General features: G+C 44.4%; 1 protein-coding gene across 2 annotated transcripts in view; it reads right to left on the bottom strand.

The window, feature by feature from the left end:
• ACAT2 (acetyl-CoA acetyltransferase 2) overlaps positions 1-13,097 on the bottom strand; it is an 18,026-nt gene extending 4,929 nt beyond the window's left edge. The window contains 4 exon segments of one of the 2 annotated variants that reach the window (NM_001131985.1): positions 5,458-5,575; positions 6,901-7,082; positions 12,063-12,197; positions 12,975-13,097. In NM_001131985.1, coding sequence (NP_001125457.1) covers positions 5,458-5,575; positions 6,901-7,082; positions 12,063-12,197; positions 12,975-13,029 — 490 coding nt within the window. In that variant the 5' untranslated portion in view covers positions 13,030-13,097. 2 annotated transcript variants of the gene reach the window in all.

Here is a 13,097-nt window from a genome sequence, read left to right as displayed (position 1 = left end):
CTTATTAGGACACAAATGACAATCAGTTTATCCCAGCTGATGTTATCTTTGATCACTTGGTTAAAATGGTTTAGTATTCACCAGGTTTCTAACTTTTAAAGGCACCATTTTTTCATTTATAAGTAATCAATAATTTATCGGAGGTTCTTTTTGGATTATCAAAATATCTTCTTCCCCATCATATTTTCACCCACTAGTTTTAGCATTCATTCATGACTTTCTAACTCCAACATTCCTTCTATTGGTAAGGTATTAATTGGCATTTTACCATAAAGAAAAGTTTTTCCTTTTCTCCCATTTATTCAGTTATTTATATCAGGATGGACTCATACATTTTCATTTTATTGAATAAGTTATAACTCATTACTATCATTACTTACTTTGATGCTGAAATTGTTCAAAACTTGGGCAGTTATAACCCATTACTATCATTACTTATTTGCATGCTGGCATTGTTCAAAATTTGGGCAGTTATAACCCATTACTATCATTATTGACTTTGATGCTCAAATTGTTCAAAATTCCACTACAGGGAAGTGGAAGCCCCATAGGCTGCCTCCTGTGTACTTTCGACATGTCCCCGAGCATGTCCTTAATTTTTTAGCATTTTTTCCCTAGCCTTGGAAAGGGCCATTTCTCCAAACAACCTTAGTTCCTTTTAGTGGATAAATTTAGAAGATCTGGGTGTCAGGACTGCTTGTTGTTACTGGTTTGTCATTGTTTCTAGGTCTGTTCAGTAGAAACTTCCATATGTATTATTTATAATTTTACATATACACATATACTCATGGTAACACCTTGAGTTCATACTGCATTTTGAGTTCTCCAAAATGCAACCTAACACCACAAGCTACATTCTTCTCCCTTTCTGTATTTGTAACTCTCTTCTACAAATGTGAGAATTGGCCAGGTTTGGTGGGTCACACCTGTAATCCCAGCACTTTGGGAGGCTGAGGTGGGAGGATCCCTTGAGCTCAGGAGTTTGAGGCCAGCCTGGGCAACATGGTGAAACCCCATTTCTACAAAAAATACAAAAAATTAGCCAGGCATGGTGGTGCGTACCTGTGGTCCCAGCTACTTAGGAGGCTGAGGTGGGGGTTGCAGTGAGCCAAGATTGAGCCACTGCACTCCAATCTGGGTGACAGAGTGAGACCTGTCTCCACACACACACACACACACACACACACACACACACACACACACACAAAGTTATTGCTTTGCTTTCTATGTCTTGTCTTTACTTACCAAGCTGTTTTTCTTTTTTTTTTGGATGATGTCTCACTATGTTGACCAGGCTGGAGTGCAGCAGCTACTAACAGGCAAAATCAACCATAGTATACTATACAACCTCAAACTGCAGGCCTCAAGTGATCCTCTCATCACAGCCTCCCTAGTAGCTGGGACTGTAGGCACCTGCCACTGCACCCTGTAAAAGCTATTCTCTTACATATACTTCTAGAAGCTTTACAGTTTTTGCTTTTATTTTTAGATCCATGATTTATCTCAAATTAGCTTTTATATAGGGTGTGAGGTAGGGATCTAGGTTCATCTTTCCCATGTGAGTAATCTGTTGTTCCAGCACCATTTGTTGAAAAGACTTTAATTTCTCCATTTCATTCCATTGATGCCTTTGTTGAAAATGAGCATAAGTCTGGGTCTATTTCTGAACTCTGTTCTCTTTCTCTGTCCTTATGCCAAAACCACACTGTCTTGTTTACCACAGCTTTATAGGTAATGTTAAAATCAGAGCACATAAGTGCTATTTTCTGACTTCAAAATTGTTTTGGCTATTCTGAGTGCTTTGCATTTTATACAGTATTTATTTACACTATTTATTTATTTATTTAGAGATGGAGTTTCATTCTTGTTGCCCAGGCGGGAGTGCAATGGTGCAATATCTCAGCTTACTGCAACCTCCGCCTCCCAGGTTCAAGCAAGTCTCCTGCCTTGGCCTCCAGAATAGCCGGGACTACAGGCGCCTGCCGCCACACCCAGCTAATTTTTTGTAGTTTTAGTAGAGACGGGGTTTCACTGTGTTAGCCAGGATGGTCTCGATCTCCTGACCTCATGATCCACCCACCTTGGCCTCCCAAAGTGCTAGGATTACAGGCGTGAGCCACTGCGCCCGGCCGGAAGCTATTCTTTTGTTGTTGTTGTGTCACTATGTTACCCAGACTGGAATGCAGTAGATACTCACAGGTGCAATCATAGTAAACTATGATAGCGTTGCCCAGGCTAGACTCAAACTCTCGGATTCAAGCAATCTCCTGCCTCAGCTCTTGAGTAGGTGGGACTACAGGCACATACCACCATGCCTGGCTCCTTTAGTATTTCTTGTAGTGTAGATGTGCAGGCAATTCATTTTCCTTCATCTAAAAATGGCTCTTCACTTTCATTCTTTTTTTTTTTTTTCTTTTCCTTTTTTTTTTTTTTGAGACAGAGTCTCACTCTGTTGCCCAGACTGGAGTGTAGTGGCACGATCTTTTTTTAACTTTTTACTACAATTTGCTAAAGTGCAATTTTTCCCTTGTCCATCTTGGTCTTTGAACTTCTTTTCGCACCAAATTTGGAAATTTTCTTCAGTTTTTTTCTGCCCCATTCTCTCTCTTCCTTATGTATGAGATTCCTATTCTATGCATGCTAGTCCTATTTATTTTGTCCTGCAGACCACCAAGGCTCTGTTCATTTATATTTTATTTTTTTGAGACAGAGTTTCACTCTTGTTGCCCAGGCTGGAGTGCAATGGCATGATCTCAGCTCAACGCAACCTCCGCCTCCCAGGTTCAAACGATTCTCCTGCCTCAGCCTCCCGAGTAGCTGGGATTACAGGCATGTGCCACCAGCCTGGCTAATTTCGTATTTTTAGTAGAGATGGAGTTTCTCCATGTTGGTCAGGTAGGTCTCGAACTCCCGACCTCAGGTGATCTGCCTGCGTTGGCCTCCCAAAGTGCTGGGATTACAGGTGTGAGCCACCACACCTGGCCTATTTTTTAATTTAATTTAATTTAATTTTTTGAGACAGAGTTTTGCTTGTAACCCAGGCTGGAGCACAATGGTGCGATCTCAGCTTGCTGCAACCTCCACCTCCTGGGTTCAAGCTATTCTTCTGCCTCAGCCTCCCAAGTAGTTGGGATTACAGGCTTGGGCCACCACATCCAGCTAATTTTTGTATTTTTAGTAGAGACAGGGTTTCACCACGTTGGCCAGGCTTGTCTTGAACTCCTGACCTCAGATGATCTACCCGGCTTGGCCTCCCAAAGTGCTGAGATTACAGGCGTGAGCTACCATGCCTGGCCTGTTCATTTATTCTCCATTATTTTTCTCTGTGTTCTTCAGGTTGTGTATATGATCTATCTTCAAACTTCCTGACCCTTTTTCTTCTGTCTCCAAGATGCTGTTAAGGCCATTCAGAATTTTTTTTTCTTTTTTTTTTTAGAGATGAGGTCTAACTATTGTTGCTCAGCCTGGTCTCAAACTCCCAGCCTCAAGTGATCCTCCTGCCTCAGCCTCTCAAGGTGCTGGGATTACAGGTGTGAGCCACCATGCCCAGCCCCATCCCAGTGAATTCTTAATTTCAGATTGTGTACTTTGCAAGTTCGAGCATTTCTATTTGGTTCTTGTTTATATTTTTTCCTTTTACTCCTGAGATGTCCACATCTATTCCTCCATGAAGATTATATTTTCCTTTGTATCTTTAAACATACGTAAAATAGAGCCTTTAAGATCCTTGTCTGATAATTCTAGTATTGCAGGGTCTGTTGACTGTTGTGGTTTTTTTCCACCCTGGTTGTAAGCTATATTTTCCTAATTCTTTGTGTATCTAGAAAGTTCTTATTGCATGCTGAACATTATAGTTGCTACATAGTTGGACATATGGATTTTATTATCTTTAGAGAATATATTGAGTTTTGTTTCCACAAGCCGTCAAAATACTGGCAAATCACCTTGATCCTTTTGAGGCTTGTTTTTAAGCTTATTAATTTGGGTCTAGAGTAGCTTTTACTCTATGGCTTTGGCCCTACCCCTAAACTGTGGTCTTTCTGAGATGTCAATAGAGTGTCCAAGGGGTTCAGTAAGGTTTCCACTCACTTGTCCGGAACTTTTATCTCCTAGTAATCTATAAAATCTCCAGTTCACCTCTCCCCTGCAGCTCTTTTCTACTAGGCCTTGTAAGCTGTCATCTACAAGCTTAGTATTTGATCAAAGACTTAAGGGGACCCTTTTGCAGATTTCTGGAGCTCTTTTTTTCTTCTCCCCCTTATTCTACCCCACAAACTCCAGCCATCTCAGAAGCCCCAAATTCTCTGCTTCTTCAGATCACTGAGACCACTGTTTCCAGCTTAGGCTCTGCCTCTCCATAACACAGTTTGGGAAGTGCCCCAGGTAGAGACAGTGACAGTGGGGTTTTCCCTTCTCTCAAGGATCTCAGTCTTACAGGAGTATTACTCAAAACCTGACATATATAAAACAGTGGCTTTATATATTTTCACAAGTTTTATGCTTGTTTATAGTAGGAAATCTAATCTTTGTCAATTACTCCATCATGAGCTGAGCCTTTTTTCTTTTCTTTTTTTTTTTCTAAAGAAGAGCAATTTATTTTCTTACAGTTCTGGAGGCTGGAAGAGTACAATTCAATCCACAGTACACCTTGGAAAGGGCTCGGGATCTGAATTTTTAATGACCACCTCTAGTTATGGTTGAAGCAGTTGGTCACACAGTGTCTTCCATTGTCTGCCTGTGTTTTTATAGCCTTCTCTGTTGTGGCTCTAAGTCGAGAAGTGGTCAAGATGCCTTGAGCTTCTCATTGCTTCACATATCCCTAAGCCCTTCCTTCCTTCCTAGCATTCATGCACACAGTTCCCTCTTGGAATCTTGTACTTTTCCCCATTACCTTTTTCACATATTTATATGTTACATAAAACCAGAGCCATTGCTGCATGCATTTGAGCAAGGTGTTTAACTTCTCAGGGTTTGATTCTTTAACTCTAAAATGTCTATTCTGTTTCCTAAGTTTTACATGTATACTAAAGACAAGAGTGCTTTTGATTTCCCAGTTGCTTTGCCATTAAACCTAGACCACAGGACCATTCAACATGAATGACCAATAACCCAATTGTGTAGTACAAAAAGTACAGTTAGGTACCAAAAAAACAACTGGTTTATCTCTGTTACTACCTCTGCCACACAAGCACTATTTGTGGGCCCTGTTTCTTCATTTGGTAAAATGAGGGGTTGATCCAGAAGAACTCTGAGGTACTTCCCACTTCTAACATTCTCTGATAATCAAGGGTTCACAAAGAAGAGAATACTTACTTCACTTCAGTTAATCAAAGAAGAGATACAAAAATCCTTAAGACAGTCTCTGGCTATAAGGACGAAAGCACCTAAGAAGCAGATTATTACATGGTCTTTTTAACCTTTTTAAAGCTAATACAGTTTCAGCTATGTCTGCCTTACCTGTAATACCCATATGACAGTTGTGAAATGCATCTGTAAGACCATCACAGAGTATACTGTCAGTCAGTGGCATCTCACCTATCTTTACTCCTGTTCTCAAGTAAGCCAAGTGAGGAGCCTAGAAGTCAGAAATAAAAATGGATTTAGGCTTAGTTGTAATTAGTCTTCTCCCCAGAATACAACTGAAAACTATCTAGTATTTCCTAAGTCTTCATCTAGGCCCCTTTGCAGCCCTTCTCCCCAGTTATAGGTCCTCAGCCAGGCCAGGGTCTAAAGACCCCTGGAATTAGCAGACTTCATCTTTCCTATTGTTGGGAACCATTACTCTCCTACCCACCCATTTTCAATTCTCCCTCAAACCTACCCATTCTGTGTCCTGTTTCCTTAAGAATTCCATTTATTCTTTCCATCGAGGCAATTAATTATCTGTTAAATGAAGAAATCTTCTAAGGGCTTAAGTAAAGCTAACAATGTGTTACCTATTTTAATGGATGACATAATGTCTACAGTGAGAATAATCAGGCTAACTAAATGATGGGGAGGGATTTCTGAGTAGCGGCCAGTCTTAACTCTCACCAACTCAACAGCAGGTATATTACAATGGAAAGAGTCATTGATTGGACTTAGAGTCGGAACAGTTGTATTTGAATGCTGGCTCTGGCCCTCAGTTTCCTTACCTGTAAACTGGGAATGAGATCATCTACCCTAGATGGGGCTGTTGTGAACATATGTACAAAAACACCTGGTAAAGTACAACACAGATGTCAGTGTCATCCCGTCAAAATCACTCCGATTATTTTTGTTACCTTTAGTCTGCCTCCTCCCGAACCTCAGCAATGGCTGGGCTGAATCAGCTTCTATCTAGGGAATCTGCACCTCAGCCCCTGAGCTGCCTCAGTAGGAAGCAGGGGATATACTTTTTCTTTCAATCACTATGCCAATTTGAGGTATGGAACTTGGTGAAACAAATCGTGCCTGGCAAACCTACTGGAGAAGGGCACCACTTGGTGGTCCTCTTTTACATGTTCTGTACCCTGAAAAGGTCAAAAAAGTCTGGTCCCCAGGATCTCCTTGTCATGTGCAGGAAGGCAAGTGGCAACATCTGTTTTTTGCCTTTTACTCACAATGGGAAAGAAATTTAAAACCAAGGACATCAAGCAACTAATATGAATTTAATTCAGAAAATATTACATGCTTCATTAATAGTTTAGAAAAAGTATATTCGGTTCCAATGACACTGGTTGATAAACTTTTTATCAACCTGGATTTCCCACCCAAACTGAAGAATAATTCATATTCAAGTAGGGATCAAGGTTGTCATTTCTGTTTATTTGTTCACTGTTTGGTTCCAGCTCTGCTATGCATCAGTTTACTCTGTTCTGGCACAGACACGAGTTTCTCAGTGTGAGGTCAGTGAAAGCCACCTCATCAGAGAGGCCTTACCTTGCTCATATTTTCCATGCCTCCTGCAACCACAATGCTGGAGTCTCCTATCCCTATTGACTGGACTGCAAGGCACACAGCTTTTAGGCCTGACCCACAGATCATCTGGCAGCTCCATGCTGGAACAGAGTAGGGAATTCCTGCACCCACGCTGGCTTGTCTAACAGGATTCTGCCCACAGCCTAGAAAGAGGAACACAGAGGACTCTTAGCAATCAAGGAGAAAGACAAAATGTCACAGTGAAAGTGTGTGTAAAATTGCCAGTTGGGTTACCTGCCACTTCTGAAAGCCTACAGGTCAGGTAAGTGCCCACTGGAGGCAAAAAGGCCTGTATACACTCTCCACCTGTCACAGTCTAGCCCTTGAATATATACTGCCTTGTGCTGCTCTGTAGGTATTTCATAGATATAAGCTTTCTCCTCCATAAAGAAGTCATTAATATCTTAAGAAAGAAGTGTCATCCTCATCTTTTGATATGGCTTAAACAGCTGGGCGCGGTGGCTCACGCCTGTAATCCCAGCACTTTGGGAGGCCAAGGAGGGCAGATCACCTGAGGTCGGGAGTTTGAGACCAGCCTGACCAACATGGAGAAACTCCGTCTCTACTAAAAATACAAAATTAGCTAGGCGTGGTGGTGCATGAGTATAATCCTAGTTACTCGGGAGGCTGAGGCAGGAGAATTGCTTGAACCTGGGAAGCGGAGGTTGCAATGAGCTGAGATCACGCCATTATACTCCAGCCTGGGCAACAAGAGCGAAACTCTGTCTCAAAAAAAAAAGGGGGGGGGGCTTAAATAAGCATTATCAAACCTATGTCTAATAAACACAGGATATAACCTAGGCATTATCAGTGTTTCTAACTAGGGCCATCTGCTCCCAAGATCATGGCTTAAGACACTTGAGAAGAAAAGGGGTTACTTAAAAAGGAAAACCTTTGATAATAAGCAGTTCTGTTCTTGCTTAGTATTCATTACACATGCTTAAATGGTTATATAACAAAATATATACAAACTCAGAATTCACAAATACCTTTTTTTCTCATTCTCAGTACTGAAACACAAATATCTTTTTATAATTCAACTATGGGACTTCCTTTAGTTGGGAAGAAACACATAATTTACTTAAAGCAGCACAGAAGAGAATGGAGTTAAAAGTTTCAAATATTCTCAATCGCCATTGTCTGTTATCAGTCAACGGTAAATGTTTATAAAGTGGTTACTCTATTCCCAGTTTCAGATATACTCATACCCATCACCCTTCCTTGGTGAGTTTGTGGGGAAGAACTAGCAAATAAGTCACTGACAAAAACTTAGAGATTATATTCATCACAATGTTATCAATCTGGGATTAGGCTGGAAACTAAAAACAGGTAAAGTTACTTGAGACTGAAAACATATGCAGGATCATATACATATTAAAAAGACAGGCCCGGCGTGGTGCCTCAGGCTGTGAGCAGTGGCTCACACCTGTAATCCCAGCACTTTGGGAGGCCAAGAGGGGAGCATTACTTGAGGTCAGGAGTTCGAGACCAGCCTGGCCAACATGGTGAAACCCCCCTCTCTACTAAAAATACAAAAATTAGCTGGGCATGGTGGTGCATGCCTGTAATCCCAGCTACTCAGGAGGCTGAGGCAGGAGAATCGCTTGAACCTGAGAGACAGAGGTTGCAGTGAGCCGAGATCGTACGGCTGCACTCCACCAGCCTGGGCAACAGAGTGAGACTCCATCTCAAAAAAAAGAAAAAGAAGAAATGAGGTACAGGGCTGGGCATGGCGGCTCACGCCTGTAATCCCAGCACTTTGGGAGGCCTAGGCGGGTGGATAACTTGAGGTCAGAAGTTCGAGACCAGCCTGGCCAACATGTTGAAACCCCATCTCTACTAAAAATACAAAAATTAGCTGGGCACAGTGGCGGGCACCTGTAATCCCAGTTACTTGGGAGGCTGAGGCAGGAGAATCACTGGAACCCGGGAGGCAGAAGTTGCAGTGAGTCAAGATTGCGTCACTGCACTCCAGCCTGGGCAACAGAGTGGGACTCCATCTCAAAAAAAAAAAAAAAAAAAGAAAAAGAAAGAAATGAGGTGCTAACATAATTAATAATGCGAGCATTTAGCATACTATGAGCTTCATGAGAATGAGAATTTCTATCTGATATGAACATTGCTTATCTCCAGCTGCTAAAATAGTGCCTGGCACAAAGTAGGTGCTCAATAAACATTTGTTACATGATCGTAGAAGGTATGTGGCATAAGGAATAGGACAGATATAAGTTCAAGTGCTAGCTCCACTTCAAACTGTGACCCTGGTAAGTCATTTAACCTCTTAAACTCTCATTTATTCATTTGTAAAATGAAGATAACAGGATATAACAGACTTGTGAGGAAGATTAAATGAGGTAATGACAGGAAAGCATTTAGCACAGTGCTTTAAAAGCCTTAAACTTAGTAGACATGCACCGGTAGTCCCAGCTAGCTCAGAAGTTCAAGGGCATGGCGCACCATGATTGTGCCTGTGAACAGCCACTGCACTCGAGCCTAGGCAACAGACAGAGACTCCACTTCTACAAAAAAATTTTAAAAATTAGCCAGGTGTGGTGGCCTGCTCCTGTAATCCCAGCTACTCCAGAGGCTGAGGTGGGAGGATACTGTGGAGACCAGGAGTTTGAGGTTATAGTGGGCTATGATTGATTACACTACTGCATTCCAGCCTGGACGACAGAGTAAAACCCTGTCTCTTTAAATAATAATAATAATAATAATAATAATTAATTAATTAATTAAGAGTGTTCAAATAGAATCAGAAGACAGAAGATGGGGGCACTCTCAGGACTCAGCTACATTCCTCTAGGGAGTGATATGCCCCACTTGCAAGGGGCATGATGTGGCACCTATTTTCCAAGCTCAGAACTGAGCCCTAAGAGGGCAGGGAACTTACCTGTATTGTTGGAACCATACTCCCAGCACTAAGCACAGTATGGGGCACATAGGAGGAACTGAATACATTTTTGTTGAATGAGTGACACTTTGAGGTAATAACGAGGAGCAGGCATACTTTCCTATGCATCAGGCTGGCCCTGCTTCTTCTTCCTTTTTTTTTTTGAAAAGGAGTCTCACTCTGTCGCCCAGGCTGGATGGAGTGCAGTGGCACAATCTCAGCTCACTGTAAGCTCCGCCTCCCGAGTTGATGCCATTCTCCTGTCTCAGCCTCCCAAGTAGCTGGGACTACAGGCGCCCGCCACCACGCCCGGCTAATTTTTTGTGTTTTTAGTAGAGACGGGGTTTCACCGTGTCAGCCAGGATGATCTTGATCTCCTGACCTCATGATCTGCCCGCCTCGGCCTCCCAAAGTGCTGGGATTACAGGCGTGAGCCACTGTGCCTGGCCGGCCCTGCTTCTTAAGAATGAAAAGGCAGTGGGCCGCCTGTAGTCCCAGCTACTCGGGAGGCTGAGGCAGGAGAATGGTGTGAACCTCGCAGGCGGAGCTTGCAGTGAGCCGAGATGACGCCACTGCACTCCAGCCTGGGCCACAGAGAGAGACTCCATCTCAAAAAAAAAAAAAAATGAAAAGGCAGTGTAGGTAGTGTAGTGTAGGGAAAAGGAAGAGAGATCAGACTGTCACTGTGTCTATGTAGAAAGGAAAGACATGAGACTCCATTTTAAAAAAGACCTGTACTTTAAACAATTGCTTTGCTGAGATGTTGTTAATTTGTAGCTTTGCCCCAGCCACTTTGACCCAGCCACTTTGACCCAACTTGGAGCTCACAAAAACATGTATTGTATAAAATCAAGGTTTAATGGACCTAGGGCTGTGCAGGACGTGCCTTGTTAACAAAATATTTACAAGCAGTATACTTGGTAAAGGTCATTGCCATTCTCTAGTCTCAATAAACCAGGGGCACAATACACTGTGGAAAGCTGCAGGGACCTCTGCCCTTAAAAGCAGGGTATTGTCCAAGGTTTCTCCCCATGTAATAGTCTGAAATATGGCCTCGTGGGATGAGAAAGACCTGACTGTCCCCCAGCCCAACACCCGTAAAGGGTCTGTGCTGAGGTGGATTAGTAAAAGAGGAAAGCCTCTTGCAGTTGAGATAGAGGAAGGCCACTGTCTCCTGCCTGCCCCTGGGAACTGAATGTCTCGGTGTAAAACCCGATTGTACATTTGTTCAACTCTGAGACAGGAGAAAAGCTGCCCTGTGGCGGGAGGCGAGACATGTTTGCGGTAATACTGCCTTGTTATTCTTTACTCCACTGAGATGTTTGGGTGGAGAGAAACATAAATCTGGCCTACGTGCACGTCCAGGCATAGTACCTTCCCTTAAACTTAATCATGATATAGATTCTTTTGCTCACAGTATTTTATTGACCTTCTCCTTATTATCACACTGCTCTCTTACTACATTCCTTTTTGCTAAAATAATGAAAATAATAATCAATAAAAACTGAGGAAACTCAGAGGCCAGTGCCGGTGCAGGTCCTTGGTGTGCTGAGTGCCGGTCCCCTGAACCCACTGTTGTTTCTTTATACTTTGTCTCTGTTTCTTATTTCTTTTCTCTGTCTCTCATCCCACCCGACTAGAAATACCCACAGGTGTGGAGGGGCAGGCCACTCCTTCAGTGTAGGTCAGTGGTCTAAGTTCATTCACAAAAAGCATATTAATGAAGCTAAGTCTTTTTGTTTGTTTAGAGAAAGGGTCTCACTCTGTCACCCAGGATGGAGTGCAGTGACACAATCACTGCAGCCTCAAACTCCTGGGCTCAAGTGATCCTCCCACCTCAGCCTCTCCAGTAGCTGGGAGGCACAGGCCATCATACCTGGCTATTTTATTTTTTGTAGAGACGGCGTCTTGCTTTGTTGCCCAGGCTAGTCTCAAACTTCTGGCCTCAAGTGATCCTTCCTCCTCCGCCTCCCAAAGTGCTGGGATTACAGGCGGGAGCCGCCCTGCCTGGCCAAGAAGCTGAGTCTCAAGCTGAATAGAAGCTACTGACAGGGCTGGAAGAAGTGGGCCAACAGGAGGAATCATAACAGAGGGAACTCTGAGCAAAAGCAAGGAGGCAAGAACTTGAGTGAAAGAGTGTGTGAGAGTGTGTGTGTGTGTGTGTGTGTGTGTGTGTGTTTATGGGCTGTTTCTAATAAGCCTGACTTCTCCTGGAATCACTGAGAGTTACCTGCTGCCAAAACATGTCCAAAGATGACCTCAGACACATCTTCCGGAGCCACAGTGGCCCTCTTCAAGACTTCTTTGATGACAGTGGAGCCCAGGTCCTGGACAGGAACAGCAGCTAAGGCACCATTGAAGGAACCTACAATGGAAAGGCGGAGAGCGTGGACATCACAAGCCTGCGGGTAATGCAGAAACCACCCACGAGCAGGGGGGCCTCATGACCCTGTTTGGCAAGGCCACTGCGAGGAGGCAGTGCCCTCTTCTCCCACACGTTCCTACACCTGCTGGTCTGAGCAAAGGTCAAGGTGGGTGCCACGACTCGCAGCGGCCGAGGGCCGGACAGGCGACCTCCAGAACGGCCTAGGGACGCCGCTACAGCCCTTCTATTTCCCCAAATCCGAAGGACTGGATGCGGCTCCATGCTTCCCAAACAAAAGGAACCGGCGGGTCAAGGGCGTTGAAAACCATGCCGCACGAAGGAGACGAAGTCACGACTTCCAGCCATTGTGTGACAGCCCGACCCCAGCCCAAAGCCGGGCTCAGACCACCTAGCAGTTCCGCCCCTGTCGCAGGCATTACCGATGGCGCCTCCGGGAGCCGGCCAATCAGGGACCCCGGAGGAGAACTCCTCCCTAAGCCAACCAATGGGAGAGGCAGGCCACGCGATGGGTCTACCCCGGGAGCCAATCCGAGCACGAGGGACGGAGTGCGCACATCGGGAGAGGAGAGGGTGGGGCTGTAGCACCAGGTCAGGGAACGCGGGAGGCGCAGGGTTCCAGGGATCCCGCGGGTCCTCGCGGCTTGGCTTGACTGGCTTCCTCCACATACGCCCCTCTCCTACACAAGTCCGGCCCTCGGCGCTCCTGCCGAAGCAGCAGGCGCCTCGGACTCTGCGCGGGGCCCGCCGGCCACTCACCTATGATGGTCCGCGCCGCCGAGACGACGACCACGGGATCTGAGCCTGAATTCATCTTGCTTCTCCTGCCGCCGTCTGCCCTGCGCTGCCTGCAAGCTAGGCAAAGCTCCTCCTCGCAGCCCA

This window comes from Pongo abelii, chromosome 5 (genome assembly GCF_028885655.2).
Source record: "Pongo abelii isolate AG06213 chromosome 5, NHGRI_mPonAbe1-v2.0_pri, whole genome shotgun sequence".
Classification (NCBI taxonomy): domain Eukaryota; kingdom Metazoa; phylum Chordata; class Mammalia; order Primates; family Hominidae; genus Pongo; species Pongo abelii.
The sequence above is the reverse complement of the archived record's forward strand: the minus strand, read 5'-3'. Positions and strand labels throughout refer to the sequence as shown.